This window comes from Ictalurus punctatus, chromosome 2, assembly GCF_001660625.3.
Source record: "Ictalurus punctatus breed USDA103 chromosome 2, Coco_2.0, whole genome shotgun sequence".
NCBI classification, from domain to species: domain Eukaryota; kingdom Metazoa; phylum Chordata; class Actinopteri; order Siluriformes; family Ictaluridae; genus Ictalurus; species Ictalurus punctatus.
The window spans coordinates 24,115,564-24,132,844 of NC_030417.2; the positions used below are offsets into that span (position 1 = coordinate 24,115,564).

At 37.2% G+C, this 17,281-nt stretch overlaps 1 protein-coding gene across 3 annotated transcripts in view; it reads right to left on the bottom strand.

Annotated features, from left to right (window-relative positions):
- cyth1a (cytohesin 1a) overlaps window positions 1-17,281 on the bottom strand; it is a 77,768-nt gene that overhangs the window by 41,365 nt on the left and 19,122 nt on the right. The window contains exon 1 of one of the 3 annotated variants that reach the window (XM_017489331.3): window positions 12,164-12,562. The exons of the other annotated variants lie outside the window; for them this stretch is intronic. Coding sequence (XP_017344820.1) covers window positions 12,164-12,191 — 28 coding nt within the window. The 5' untranslated portion in view covers window positions 12,192-12,562. Of the gene's footprint in view, window positions 1-12,163; window positions 12,563-17,281 lie in introns of those variants that run through there. 3 annotated transcript variants of the gene reach the window in all.

Consider the following 17,281-nt stretch of genomic DNA (forward strand, 5'->3'; position numbering starts at 1 on the left):
AAGAATTAGGTGGGAAACAGTGAGCGTCAATAGAGAAGCTGGAAACAAAACCAAACCAGAGAGAATCATGTGTTATTGAGAACAGGAAACCATGACCAAATAAGGAAAATGGAAACCAAAAATAATAATAAAAAAACCCCCCGAGGTGTATTGGTAGACAAAGGGGTTACAATTGTGCGCGCGTGTGTGTGTGTGTGTGCGCAAGTGTATGCGTGATGTACTATTAGCAGTAGTAGAGGAAATGGCCCACTCAGGTCAGTGAGTCACATTCATCATTCCTCTAGACATCTTCTGCAATTTCCCTTGGATTAAGTAAGTTTCTTTCTATCTATCTATCGATCTATCTATCCAGTGTGTCCCTAGTATTTGCTATCGCACATGTGTCCATATACACACACTGACTCAAGTTGATCCTCATCACTACAACTGCATGACTGCTACAGTCCCAAAGGTGAATGAAGCATCCCTAAATTACTCATCTTTACCGTACCTTCTCAACAATCCAGAACAGACCTGAGGCAGTGTGATTAAGGAGACGATTACTTCACTATGAGGTCAGCGTATCATCACTCGCTTTAAAAAGATGGCAAGACTCTTAGTCACGCAGTAGCTGTTCTCTCAAACGACCTCAATTTATTCATCTGCATGCGTCGTCAATGGGTTCATCAATCCATATTAACAAGTTTATTTCCTAACAACTCTAATATATTTTTATTCCTTGTTTTGTAAATAACAAATGTGAGAGATTAGAATATTGCCATTAGATCTTGAAATTTGCAGTTTATTACATAATAACTTCATGCTCTATACCAATCAATAATAAAACTACAACTGCTATTTTCAATTTGGAAACAAGCCCTGAAGTAATTGAGTAACTTTCCAATACATAAAACAAATGCACGTAACACTTTGTTTTTCCTCGTAATGCGACACCGCTAGCTTTAGCAGATACCCAGAGTCATCGACAATGACTTTCTTCAGTTTACTGTTTATGTCAATGTTACCTTTTATGCCCAACATGACCTCAGTCACCAGCAGACGGAGGCGAAATCATCAAGTGACTGAGGAAGAAAGTGTGTGACCTCCAATTCCTCTAAGGCAGGGTAGCATTTTATATTAAACACCGTGGAGAAACACTGGAGAGATTGTGTAGCACGGACACTTGATAGCGATGCACGAGCACAAACCTATGTTTGTATCCAAAATAATATGTCTAAAGGCAATGAGGAACAGAAACCACAAGGTGCAGTGAAAGTGAGGTTTTATTATTAATTTAGGACTGTAGTTTAATCCATTGGTTTTTTGGGCATCCAAAAATGTAATGTAAATTATGTAATATAAACTTTACATATATTAGTTTATATTATATATAAGTATTTATGAAATATTTTTTATGGATGCACAAAAATCACGGAATTAAACTACAGTCCTAAATGAATAATATATATTCTGGTGTGTATGTGTGTGTGTGTGTGTGTGTGTGTGTGTGTGTGTGTGTGTGTGTGTATTGGGTTCTTTTCAGTTTTATATAATTGGACAAACAGCTGTGCAAAGTTTTAGTCTGAAGTTTATATTTGTAACACTCAGTTTGGGGATTTTATTTTAAATAAACAAAAAAATGGTACTGAAAGTTTACCCCAATCCGATTAATCGATCAATCGGAAAAAATTATCTAAACTAAAGGATTATGAAAATAATAGTTAGTTGCAGCTCTAGATTACTGTCATATAGCTGCATTGTGTCGAGTGTGTTGTTCCACTTATACATATTCCACAGTGATTCGCCAGCAATTACAATATTTCATTTATTAATAAATTACACGTTGCATTTTTTAACGATTTATAGTTAAGATTTAATATTGTGAACCATAAAAGAAACAAATGGTTAGTTCCTGCTATCGTTTACGTTATAGCAATTATGAACAGTTGTTCCCTCTCACCAGCATCACCTTCTTTTTTCTCTCTATCTCTCTGTATAAAAAAAAAAAGCAGCTTGTCATTTTACAGTGAAATAGGAAGTGTAAACTCATCTATCCTGAAGACTTTCCCGTGGGGAACTTTGCAAAGCATCATGACTGTTAGAAAGAACAGCCTTTTTTTAGATTATATAGAACATCTGCTGTAAAAATCCTGTGTAAGTACTGTTGCTATAGAAACAATAACGTATCAGAACGAGCACATTAACATTAGCATATCTTTCATGTTACAGCTGAAACTACCATCCAAGCCGAACTGTTATACAAAAACAACGCACACCTTCTGACCAGTCAGATTCGAGAACTGAACCACGCCGCAGTATAGCAAAGTGTAATACTTTACTTTATAATATGATATAATTAAAAATATAAGAAATAAAGCAAGAAATAATTAAGGAACTAATAAGTTACTTCCTGTTATCAGCTATAAACAGCTGCTCCCTCACCACACTCTATTTTTTCTCTCTCTGGAAGATAATACGACAAAAACACACAGCTTGTCATGTTACCGAGTAACAACAAAGTTCCCCATCCTGAGAACTTTCTCATGTCAGAAAACATAAAGGACAGATTCTTATAAAGCTCTGACACTGGAGACTCCTTACGAAAATGCTAAATAAATGTGTCCTACCAGAAAGCTTACACAATGATTACACCAAGCCTCTTTGTACGTTGTTACAATAGAAATGATAATGTATTCAAACAAGCACATTAATACAAATGTTACAGACGGCACTAGTGTCAGAGCTGTTGTTATTGGTTATCAACACTTTCTGACCAATAAGATTCAAGAATTGATATAAACTGCATTATTCTACACATGGAACATTGCAATAAGTGGAGGATGCTTAGGAAGGTAAGAATTTGTGCTTCTGTGATAAATGCAGCATTGTGTAAACCCTTTGTGGAATCATCCTGGAAATTATTTTCACCAAAAGCGTATAATGTTATGTGATGAATTTGAAAAATACTACAAACAGAACTGTGCCTCAGGTCAGAAAATCATTTAGCAATAATGTGATCATGTTATAATAACAATATAATATATATTAACAATATAATAAGAAGTTGAACTATCATTGTGGTATGAAGCTGAAGCTTGATCAGTGTGAGAAAGGGAGGCTGGACAGGCAGGGCTTCTCTAAAGCAAACAGTCTGGGATTTGCAGTGTAAACACCCTGCAATGTGTGTGAGCAGAGGAAAGCCCTGGAAAGGCTCAGTCAATCCAGAACACATACTATACATTTAAAGGGCCAGAGCACGGCTGTGGTGCACCAATTTCACCAATGATATTTACTTAATAGAGCCATCCATATTCTGTACTGCTTATCCTGGGTGATGGGGAAGCCTAGAGCCTATCCCAGGGGATTCAGGGCATGAGGTGGAGGACACCTTGGACAGGGTGCCAACCCATCGCAGGGCACAATCACACACGCACACCCATTCACCCTACGGACAATTTAGACATGCCAATCAGCCAACAACACAACTCTTTGGACTGGGGAGGAAAGCAGAGTACCCAGAGGAAACCCCCAAAAGCACAGGGAGAACATTCAAGCTCCGTGCACACAGGGCAGAGGTGGGAATCGAACCCCCAACCCTGGAGGTTCGAGGCAAATGTGCTAACCACTAAGCCACTGTGCCCCCCATTTTATAGGCTTAACAAGACAAAACATCTGTATGTTGATTGATACAAAGCAAATACTTGTATATACAGCATAACTCATTTAAAGGTAAGAAGTGCTACTTTGTATACTGCTGATGCTGTGAGCGGCCATGTAGATTTGACATCACTTGTTGATTTGACATCACTTGCATCACATCTGTGTGTACACACAGTCCATACAAAGCTCTAACTAAAAAAAAAAAAAACGCAGATGAAAAAGAAAAGAGTAGGACCAAGCGACAGGGTAGACAAACATGATGTGAGCTGGCATCATTAACTAAACTTTCCTCCTGTCAGTAGCAGAAATATTAAAAGCACAGCTCACTATTCCAGCCCTTGTCCTACAGCACTCTCTTGTATTGGGTAAAATCCAAATTCCTTGAAAATTTGAAGTTCATCATTGTAGGAGTGAAAAGCTAAATAGATTAATAAACTGATCACAGTGTGATCACAATGACAGAGGATAACTTAAAGTCCTTGTGAAGTGCTTTGAAACACGCAACGTTATTCGATGTGTTGACATAATTCCCACTGAAAAACAAAGTCGGGGCAGGACATATTAAGTGGCTCCTCCCACTTCTTTAAACAGACTTATTTAGCTTAACTCACAGCCCGATCTAAGCCAATACTTGACACAAAGCTGTAATCTGGCACAAATACTTCCGTCTTCAAAGTAAATTAATTCAAGCCCTTTCGTTCTTAACCATTTAGAGTTGGAAAACTGAAGAAAATACGCATGTTCAAACTAATATAATGTTGGGGGGGGAACACGTCTAGAAAGTATTTTATTGGACAGAAAAATTGATGAGAAGCAGAATGATGTCAGGAAAATTGTTGATCCGTATTGGTGGTAGAGAGACACTGTAAATTTTGAATACATATATCTTCTAAATGCTAATTTTGTTGTTGTTTTGGAGCAAACTCACTTATAGATAACCTTAAGGCTAACATATTCATACTAAAAGCAACAAAACTTCAATTTTGATTTCATGGGGACTTTAATCTGCAAACCTATGGGTCCCAAACCCATAGAGGCTTTTAAAAGAGCTGTGCTGAATGTTACTGAAAAGAACCCACCCATCCACGTGAGAGGAAAAATGGCCCATCCAATATTTATTTTTGTTCTGAGACACATCTCTAGCTTGCACACCATGATGATGCAGCACTCTGCATCAAAAACATGCCAGGTGGCTTTTCTTTTTCATAGTTTTTCACTGATTTTAATGTAGGCATAACAATTACAAGTGTGTTCAGTATCTGAACACCTTTACACACCTCTAGCGGAAACATGAAAGATCTGAAGCACTTGAGAGATAATAATTTTTTCATGAAAGCTTCTGGTATAAATTGTTATGCTCTAAAAAAGTAACATTATCTTATAGCAATTAATCGCTACTTTATAATTATGCAAAACCTTCTTACAGGTTGATTTAGTCTGTGCATTCATATAACACAGTAAACCTCCATATGGTTCAACTTCAACCACCTTACCACACTGTCCTTAGCCCTGATGGAAAAACCCTACACACATCCGGTACACATCAGATTAACCAGCGGAAGCCACAGGCTCAGGTCATGTGACCAAACTCGACACAGTAGGCTGTAAACATCTCTTATGTGTAGACAGGAAACTCAACTGAGTCAAACACGCAAACAGAACTCAAACCCGCCCCCTCTGTTCTTGTCTTTTTAGTGATGCTGGGCATCAAAACTGCTCCTGACTCCCATGATCCCTTGCTCCACAGAGTAGTCAAAAGGCCCCCTAATGGCACTTCCTGACCAGACATATGCGCAAGACACTGCTTCCTGTTGAGCGATAAGTTTAGACCTACACTCGGTGAGAGAGTAAAGTCCACACCTTGTCTGAGAGAATGCCAACTCTTACAACTTACCACTTCATTTTTGTTTTCTGCCCTCTTTCAGGTTCATGTTGCTATAAAAATTAAGTAACTCTTACAATGGGTAGAAGAAACATTTAAAGATGTTGTGTGTAATATTAAGTGTGAAATTGCACTTTTGGTTACAAAAGAGTCTGCTTTTTGTGTTTTAATACATATGCATGTTTGAAAACAAAACCTCTAAAAATAATAATAATAATAATAATAAAATCACATTTTCCTGTTAAGTACATGTGTGGAGTTTGGTGCCTGATGATGAACTCTTCCTAATCAGGGCTTTGGAGAAAATGTCATGATAAAAATATCCTTTTTGATAGGTCTAAAGATTGTTTGTCACTAAGCATAAGACTACATTCACAAACTAAATTATATATCTTTAACTACAATTTCACTGTGGTTAAATGTTAATGAGATAATAAATGTTATCTCATTTGCACATGAGCAGAACTGTATGGGTGTGGCAGATCACAAAATGGCTGGCACTGGTGTTTCCACAACAACATAAACACCTAATGACAGAGAGAGAAACAAAGGTATGAATGGCATGAGTCAAAAACATATTTTGAGGGGCATCAAAAGACAGAGTTTGTATTCAGTATACTGTATTCAGGAGATGTCTAGAGCGAACGGTGAAGAGTCCGGTGGTGATCCTATTTATTTGTCAAAAAAAAAAAAAAGAAGTAAAAAAACAGACAGTCCCTCAAAGATTTTTCAATTTTGCAATCACAGAAATGAATGCAGAATTAAGCATTCAATCAAAAACTCTGCAATATTCGAAGGAGTTTGCGATTTTTCAATTTTACATCAGATTTTCCACAGATTTGGGTCAAGATGTGTCATGTGGCGTCATCACAACACGCATTTATGGCCGGACTGAAGTCCTGTACAGACTGAATAGTACTCTACCGTGGCTGGGGTTAGGGGTCGATATGACAAAAAGATCATGTTGATTGGAAATTGGAGAAAACCTATCGGACATCAGATCCTGTAACAAATAGCAAAGATTGGTACTGGATTTGGAAAAGAAACCGACTTGACTGTTTTTCTTTTCTTAGGATTGATTTGATTATATTTATACTTCATAATATTCACTATATTTACAATGTAAGTGATTTTTGTGTGAAAGAGTCGAACTGTGAAGCGCTCAGTCGTTTGAAAGCTTAGAAGTTTTTGCATAAAACAATATCGAACAGGTACCGGTAGAGGTGGGCGATATATTGATATACTTATTGATATAATATTGATATCATGATAAATGATTACGCTATACACTTTTCTGTGATATTGTTGGTATGGTGATGTATTTTTTTGTTTTTGATAATTACAAATAAATTGCTACTGAATGGATGTCGTTGATTTGAGGCAATTATAAAATAATTTTAAAAATTCATCTTCTTTGTCTTTGTGGGTATTAAAGAAACGGACCAACAAAGTCAGTTTAATGTTGTTTTGGTTATTTTACTACTGTTTTGAGGACAGTTTGTTGGCTAAATTATATATTGTGATGCCCATCGTGCATCGTAGAAATGTCCTCAAGTATCGTGATATTTCTGTCATATCACCCAGCCCTAGGTACTAGTATCGGTGGGTACTCAAGGTTTCAGTATCGGTATCGGAAAAGAAAACGTGGTATCGTGCCATCTCTAACTAATCACGATTCCTGAAGGCACTTCGGCACACACAATATGTTCTGCATTGCAATATATAGGACAGCAACACTGTAGTGAATAATTGTAAAAAAGAAAAAACCTGTTCAATGATTTATCTTATATCTACAAATATTAATGTATTTTTTTATTAAAATAACTAATGAAAAATACATCAAATATAACTGAAACACGTAACATCACATCAGCCGCTACTAGTCACTTTGCAATTAATTAAAAAAAATACAAAAGATATCTCAGAATTGTGCATTGTGACATCATCACAATATCAACATTATATGGTCGTATTTCCCAACCCTAGTTGGAGTAAAGTGGGTAGCAAATGTGGGACATGACACTCTGTCTGACACCCTCTACTTCTAATATCCCCTACACTGCAGATAATGTGCGGGTATCCTACATGGATTCCCTAAAGATTTATACTTCCCAAAACCTGGATCTCTAAAGAAATCTCAAATGGATTCTGTAAAGTTGTACCTAACAACTGCTGCTGTAATCTGAAAGACTCTTATTCACAATATAACACCCTTTCAACACACTTAGTACTGTATACTGTAACCCCACAATGTCTATTGTTAAAATGCTGCACAAATAAAACTGAACTGATCTGAATAATAGAAGCTACGCATACAAAATAAGTTGACAAGTAGAAAAATTACACCTTGAAAATGGATTCGTATTCAGATTCTCTGATAAAAAAAAAAAATCTTTCTCATGGTAGGGACAGCTGGCCTTTTCAGTCCTCCATGCTCCTCAACCATCAGCATTCAAACTCACACAACCCCCATACCACCAAATACACACACACCCACACACACACACACGCACTCACACCTGCCTTGTAATGCTCCCATAATCTTATTCTACCCATACTGAAATGCTCTCAGATTCCCTACAAACCTCTGATATTGTGCAAATCATCACAGTTACAATGTAACACAATAGTAAAAACATTTCCAAACTACAGGAAGTGTTCTTATTAAGCCTAAAGAAGTATAAATTCACGTGGCTTTCGGCTGCTTTGCCTCCTGGCATCCTCACGCAAATAAAAGCAAATGGTGTTCCTAGATATTTCAGTGAGGTTTTGTGTCTTTATCAGCAAGACAATTGATGAACATCAAGTCAGTGTTGTGTAAAAAGTGTCTGCAAGTCAGGGAGAGTTAGGACTTGCAGCTGCCTGTTCTGGTGTTTGGAATGGCATAATACTGGTTGGCAAAAAATGGAAAACAGATACAGAGCCAGAGAAAGACAGAGATAGTGAGAGAATAAGACAGAGATGTGTGTGTGTGTGTGTGTGTGTGTGTGTGTGTGAGAGAGAGAGAGTGAGAGAGAGAGAGAGAGAGAGCAAGACAGGGTCCTTTCACACATAAAAAATCTGGAACCTTGCGAACTTTCTAGCAATGCTGTCAGTTCTTACACACAGTCTGTTGCTGTAATATTACTGAATCCAGCGCATTCACACAAGAAGAAAATTCCAGGACGACAGGATGCGATGGTTTCATTTGAACAGCGCTTAAGCTAACAATGCTAGTCATTTTTAATAAGTTTTACCGGTTAATTGCGTCCTTGGCTCAGGCAGAGTTTCTGAAAGCGTCCATTTTGCAACTGCTTGTAACTCACCTTTTTTGTTCAACAGTCGATTTAAATCTCTAACTTCATATCTAGTGCTGGGATTAACAGCAACTGTGAGACACTGACAAATCAGAACAAAATTATCAATAAATATTATCCATTTTATTGTTCAGAACTACAGGTTTATACAGTTTCCATATATTAATGTTCCATTATTTTACACCGATCAGCCATAACATTAAAACTACCTGCCTAACATTGTGTCCCCTTGTGCAGCCAAATCAGCTCTGATCCGTCGAGGCATGGACACCACAAGACCTCTGAAAGTGTGCTGTGGTATCTGGCACCAAGACGTTAGCAGCAGATCTTTTAAGTCCTGTAAGTTCCGAGGTGGAGCCGCCATGGATCAGACTTGTTTGTCCAGCAAATCCCACAGATGCTCGATCAGATTGAGATCTCAGGAATTTGGAGGCCAAGTCAACACCTTGAACTCTTTGTCATGTTCCTCAAAGCATTCCTGAACAATTTATGCACTGTGGTCTGACCCAGATGTCTAGCCATCACAATTTGGCCCTTGTCAAAGTCCAAATTAAGATCCTTACGCTTGCCCATTTGTCCTGCTTCCAACACATTAACTTCAACAACTGATTGTTCACTTGCTACCTAATATATCCCACCCTGTGACAGGTGCCACTGTAATGAAATAATGAATGTTATTCACTTCACCTGTCAGTGGCTTTAATGTTATGGCTGATCGGTGTATACCACAACACTATATAAATATAATAATATTGAATAATATGTTATTAAATATGGTTTCTTCCAATGTCCAACACTTGCATGTGGATGCCTATGAATTAGCAGTGGATGAGTGAGTTTCCACGGTGATTAATTAAAGAATAACACAGGACAGACCATACGGTTATAAAAAATAATCCACGACGGGGTGGTGTAAAGCGGCAAGACATGAAGCGGAGTGCCGTTACCATGCATCAATATGGTTTTTATTTTTGTTTTGAATCAGATTTTGCATTCATTTCTGCGATCACATAATCAAAAATCCTGAAGGGACTGATATTTATGCAATATGGACACACCAATTAGATACTGAGCATCTGATCTAAAATGCTGGATGAGTAACGGATCAAATTTGACATATCTTATGATTTGATCCAGTGATGTATTTTATGCCATGAAGGCGTCTGATGCTGACTGATGTACAGGAGGTGAACAGGACAGCTCTAAGCACGATGTAACAAAACTTTGTAGAGAGTCGACGTGGGTATTGCGAGAATGTCAATATCGGAACATTACTGGGTGATTCTCAGTGCTTTAGTATAGATATTGTACTGGAAATTGCAAATCATTGCATGATTTTCATGCATGACAGTTACACTAGGTTTATACACTGTTCGAGCTCCTCTCATGCACTGTTGAGAGACATGACTGTGTTAAAGCAGCAATTTCTCTATGACAGCATGATCACAGGATTATTGATATTGTTTAGATATGATTTGGTTATGTTAAACATGAACGCAAACATACAGAAAAGTATCTTTGTACATAGCTAACAGATAAGTGAATAACACATTGCATAACAGAATATCAAACTGCTATTTAAACGACAGGCCGTGTCTTGCTTCAGCAGACATTTTAAGCTGACTGCACATTCAGGGTTGTGCAGCTGCTAATTTTGCAGGCTGGCAAGAGGTTTGTTATGAGTTTGTGTTTTTTAGGCTGAGTGTGTCTGATAAAGATATGATTCAAATGAAGTTGTTGCTTCTGCTGGGCATGGGCTGCAAGATTCATTTCATCAAACTACCATTAACTGTCTCTGTTGGTCATGTTTATTCTTAATTCTGCTTGCAACAGGTCCAATGTTCAGAGCTCAAACACTGTCAGCCCAGACCTGTCTCACTGCTCATTCAGTCAATGAGCCATTTTTGCCTTTTAATTCTTTAGCTACAAGGTGTAAGTCTCACACCGAGACAGCTTTGTTCTTTGGTCTGCAAACGCACTGTCAGCCTGAAACACTTTAGATATGCACTTGTATCCAAAATGTCCTGGGAATTGTCTAGGATAAAATATTTGTTTAAGCCAGATAAGATGATAATGTTTTGTTTTTGTCTTCAATAAATGTTTTGTTTTTGTCTTCATAGGACTCGACACATGTTGTGCTGAAGACATCACAAACAAGATTATGGATGTTGAAATGACAAAGCGGTTCAGTTTCTTCTTGAGCATAAAGCTTCGGTTATCAACTAAATACCGTGTATGTTCCGATAACCGTTTTGCATGTAGTTACTGTAAATTATACTGATGTATTGCTCATAGTACTGTTGATAATGGATAAGGATATTTAAAGGACTATAAAGGATATTTTTATTGGTTGGTAGTTCAGTCTGCATTATTATGGCTTTGGCGCAAACGGAAACTGTACTAGAGAAATGTGTGATTCTAAACAGCCAAAAAATCATTTAAAAAAGAATAATAATCATGTTTTTAAAAAACGCGTATCGTCGCAGCACTAGTTATGAGGTCGGAGATCCCAAACTTTTTAATTCTTCCCTCTATGTATCTTGTATTATACTACTGTCACATATTATTTAGCAGGACAACATGTACAGTAGTAGCTATGACCACAGGACCCTTTCAGTGCCCGCCAGGAAAGACGCAATCAATGACGCAATCGAGTGAGCAATTACATCACACGCTGGAGCGAGGGACAATATGGCACTGTTATAGTCGGTGTTACTTATTAAAGCATGCTGACATACAAATACAACAGCGTATTCATCATCTCAGATTAGAAATGCCATGGAACAGTATTCGATTTACGAATATGCATTTGGTTTAGTGTGTTCAACAGTCACTTCAAATGAAACCAGTAGTCACTGATCATTTCACTTTCAGCAATATCTACAGCAAAATGCCCAATATCAATTACCTTAAAACAAATGCACAGTTGTACTAATTCGTTTAATTAGACAATAGGGGAATTTACATGCTTTACAATATTGATGTTTAAATCTTGCGTACACATGATATCTAGGTGATTTTTTTTTCTTATGCTGAAATATCTGTATCACAGAAAGCTATAGTGAGTTTGTACAGCCAAATTACCAAAAATAAATAAATAAATAAATAAATAAATACAGGATAAAAATACAGGACAGAAGTATGAAGGGCCTGGAATCAAATGTAACCCTGGTTCTAACGTTAAAATACATTCAAACTAGCTACAGATTATAACACGGAACAAAAAGCAACACTTCAATAACAACCCTCTGCATATGTGTTCATTTATTGTTAAATAAATCTGCCTAAGCACACACGAGCGCGCGCGCGCACACACACACACACACACACTTGTTGGCCAACTTACCGACACCGTCCTCTGATTTCAGCACCATGGCGCCTTCTTTGGTAAAGTCTTCTTGTTATTATTTGTGAACACTCACAAAAACCGGTGAACAAACACTCGATTTTTACTTGTGGAAAACTTTTAAACACCAAACAACAACAACAACAACAACACGACTTTAGATAATATACACGACTCCGGATATGAGCAGCTGCGGAAGGATTTTCGACCGCGTGCAAAATGAGTGGCTTCAATTTTTAACTCTCTGAAGTTGTATCCTTTTAAAAAAATAATAATAATAAAAAGAAATATTTGATGTTTAATATATTCTATACTCGTGTAAAGCTGGTTCTCTGTTTCTGTCTGTTGTTGTCGGTGAAAATATGAGGAAGTGTGTCGTCGGGTGTAACAGCACTGCCCAATGACGTGTTTCACTGCGTGCACGTAACAAGCCTGTGTAATTCCGCCCTGAACCTCGGGCCACACACACACACATACACACACACACACATACATACACACACACACACACACATACACATACATACACACACACACACACACATACACACATGCGTACTTTCCTGAGATTCAGTGCAGGTTATTAAACCAATTAATACATAATTAGGCTTGGGAATGTGACGTCATTACTTATGGCTGGTTGATCCGCCATTTTGACTTCTTGTCACACAGCCAGGCTAGTTTATATGGAATTACAATTGTGCCAAAAGTATTGATTGTAGCTTGTCAAGAAACGTACAAAAACATACAGTGAGAAATAAGAAACAGTCTTTGAAAAAAATTGAACATGGTCTTCAAATAAACAGTTTGTACCAGAATGGTGAATGTAAACCTGTGGAACGTAAAAGAAAATGTTGAAAGCGTAAACGAAAAACTCTTGGCAGCGTGTTCTTAAACCGTGTTTAGCGAAAAGGAAGCTTAGGAAACTGCTATTATTTAATAATAATTGTTATTAAAACTATTATTTCGCAATCTGTTGTTTAAAACGGCAACAAACGCATACCATGAGGAGTAAAACTGCTCTGAAGATGGTTATGGTTAAAGTGGAAGGCTATACTTTTCCACTGGAGAGCCAGACCTGGGCTAGATTGTCCTTCATAAGCAGTGGGAATGGTGATACTGCTGTTTAATGTTCATATAAGATCAGTAAAATGTCCATTCTGATGAAGCACATACAAAACTAACAAAATGAATACGGTTATGTTAATCATTACATTGTTTTCAATACTCCAAGTTATCCAGTTACAGCTTCTCAAAGAGAACAGGACACTTGCATAACAGTGGTTTGCAACATTGGTACCTTTTTCTCTTTCTAAATATCTAGCAGGAAACATAAGAAAACAAAATAGCATGTAGTTGGTAAGGGATGTGAGGGAAAAATGGCATTATGTATGCTGCTGCTGTTTGAGAGCTACTAACGATTAATGCTTTAATACAACGTGCTTGTAATTAAGTGGTTGTCACCTGGTGGAACACAGTTAACTGGGTTTAGTTAGACAACCCGGTTTATCAGACTAGTTATGCAACAAGTTAGAAAATCATATGCATTGATTATGTATAATAGTTATTACACTGACTGCTATACCAAATGTGATCTGGGAATCTATTACTATAAACATTTTATTACACATATCATAAATACTATAAAAACAAAAATATATAGGCCATCTCTCAGAACAGTGGTAATTGTGCTTAACGATGATCACTCTCTATCTCTGTCTCTCTCTCTCTCTCTCTCTCTGTCTCTCGCTCTCTCTCTCTCTCACACACACACACGCACACACACACACACACACACACACACACACACACACACACACACACACACACACAAACCATGCTATTTTTTCCAATCCAGTTACTATATATTGTTCCAAAAAAGAACCTCACTGTCAGGGTGTTCAGTAATTCATTTTCTGGACACCAGTTTTCCAGAAAACCTTTTTCGGTAACCAGTGTATGGAAGTGCATACACACACAGTCATATTGTCACCTTAAGGATTCTGAAGCTTGTGCCCAGCTAAGTGTACAATGGATATCAGCCATGGACAGCGGGTATGAGGCTCAGGCTATGTGCATCGTGATGATGTCATATGATAGTTATTACACAGAACATTGTACATGTGTCCTAGATACATATTCTAGGTTTTCTTTATTCTAAATATTAGATCTCTGTGTAATGCAAGATACTGTACAGATATTGAATCATTTCATGATAATAACTGAAAAAGCTGTTTCAAAGCTGTTATGTGCCAATGCACTGCCATTATTTTCTGTTACTTAATGATGTACTTAATGATGATCTTAACTAAGCTGCTTGAGTTTGCTGTTTTTAATTTACAAATGTGATAAGAGCAGTTTAATCAGTTCACACTTGATAAAGCTTGATCCAGATTGTGGCCTAGCCAGTGAAGGCCTGTGGGAAAGGGCTCCTGTAATAACAGAGGCTATTCTCCAGTGTAGTGACTTTAACAAATAGGATCTCCAGAGAGTCAGTCAGGAAGCAGATAAGTCACACTTTGATGAGCATAGCAGACATGCTTGTCTCGTTCACAAAAGCGACTGTTGTGCTCTCACAATGACATTCCGGGACAATGTAGCCTCTGTCCAGGAGTGCAACAGTTCCTTCACAAAAACGGCCTTCTTTTTTCCGTGCGATACACCCACTGACCTGAATAAGTATATATGTAAAATACACTGGGACAAGACATCCTTACAATTTTATCTACGCTTACGTGCTAGTCATTGTACCCGTTCCCGTGGCGTATGTAAATCTGACGCTAGGGATTGAAAGGAGTACAAATGTGCTTAGAGTAATGTCATGTTAATGTAAATGGTGAGATATAAAGTCTTAAACAAGCTCTGTTCTCATTTTCATTGTGTATGGTAACATGAAAATGGTCTTATTCCTGACTAGCATCTTCCATTACTACTGAAGTTCATGTGATTTAATGTCTCTCTCTCGCTCTCTCTCTCTCTCTCTCTCTCTCTCTCTCTCTCACACACACACACACACACACACACACACACACACACACACACACACACACACTGCCTGATTAACATAGGCTGCTTGTGATTATGCCTAACTCCATTTTACACCAATATATAAAATTACTGGAAAAAAAAAAATACAAACGTCTTGCAAAAATGCTAGCATGGCTTACAAGGACCTTAATTTGACCAAATGAATGAAAATGTCAGTATAATTAAGAGCTCTTCAAACCTCCCTCACAGTAGACTTTTCCTTGCTATTGTCGCAGTACACTAGCACATATGGCTATTTAAGGAATGTTATTTTTCCCTCTATTGTTCCTCAAGGCTGTGACAGTCCTTATTGTCTTCTGGAATGTATCCATCCCAATGTGGGAAAATCATTATCTTTGAATTTGAACTCTCACACTGCTGAAATATAATAGGATATCATTCCCAAGTCTTAAAAACAGCATTTCTAATAGCACCAGAGTGTTTCAGACAGTGACCAGGTTTACAAGCAGAGATTTATAAATTGATTTTTAGTGCAGATTCATAATCAACATACAGTATATGCAACCTAACATCAGTTAGTTAAAAATACTATTTATATAGTACTGTGCAAAAGCTTTTAGGTACATGCAAAGAGACGCTGTAGAGCAAAGATGCCTTCAAAATAATGAAATCAAATGTTTCTCCATTAAAAAAAAAAAAAATACAGTAAAGGGCAGTCAAAAGTAGTAAATGAAACAAAGTCAATATTTGGTGTGACAAAAAAATAAAAATAGTAGTCTCCAGTACAATTTGTGCAGTTTTATAAGGAAATTAGCTGTAAGTTTTATTGAGCATCTTGCAGAACCAACATCAGTTCTTCTGGAGACTTTGACTGTTGCACTTGCTTCTTATTTTTGAAGCAAAACCCAGCAGCCTTCATTGTGTTTATTGTCTGAAAAGTGTCTCTTACATAATACGCTGCTTTCTTTAATAACATACAAACATTTTTCTGTAACTTTTAATATTGTGCTAGAAAACTAATGTTTGGGAATCTCAAATGTTTTTGTACTGACTCGATAATGTAGAAGTCATAAAATAAAAAATCTATAACAAAGTTTGTACCAAAAAAAATAGGGTGTCTAAAACTTTTGCACAGTACTCTATATAAAGTACATACATGTGATCTTAACTATAGAATTACACAATACTGTATGTGCCATTTACTGTAACATAACAAGAAGCTTGTGAGGTGTGTCAGAGTGTAGGATTCGCTAGCATTACTTCAGGGTGTTAACGGAGATATTCATCTGCCTGGTTTGTGTTTTTGTGTCAGTCTCATATACATATATTCAATAATGTACTTATTGAATAGAAGGTGAGAAGAGGTTTCATGTCCCACATTCACTCTGATTCAAAATATCAATTCCCCATTGCACCAGCCAACCAAAAAGGTATTTTTAATACCTTTCAAATCATTAGCCTTGGGTGAATAAGTGTGTAAATGTGCCACATGGTGCCCTGTGATGGAGTGGCATCCCATCCAGTGTGCTTTCCTTCCTTACACTCACTGTTCATGGAGTAGTTTAAATACTGAAGGTTGCACATAAAGTCGCATAATGTTGTTTTCGTATTAAATGACATATGAGTTTAGTTCGCAAATAGAACGCAAAAAAAGCGCAAAGAGCAAAGCTTTCAACAATCAACTAATCAGGTGTATGTAAAGTCTGGATTCTGCTTCACCTTGAATAAGAGTTGCTCCAAAGGACTAGATTAAAACGCTTCTCATATCTGTATAGAGGTTCACAGATTCAGTTCAACGAATCTGTATGATTAGACTGATACAATGCAAAAGCCGGCAAAGGCAATATTAATGCAACACAACCATGCTTTTCTTTTATCACCCCCTAATGGTTACAAGAAAGCAGTGCAGAATTGCAGGGATAAATATACTACAGTATATTACAAATTAGCAAGAAAGGTCAAAGAGTGTGTCTGATCCATAAGCAACGCAGAAATTATGTATTATACACATTATATTCTTCTTCTCTTTTCTCCAGTGATTAAAGTCTGGGTTAAAGCCATCAGATTGTTCAAATTATGCAAAAAAATAATAAAAATAAATCCATCTAAAGCCAAGAAGGCCATTTTCAA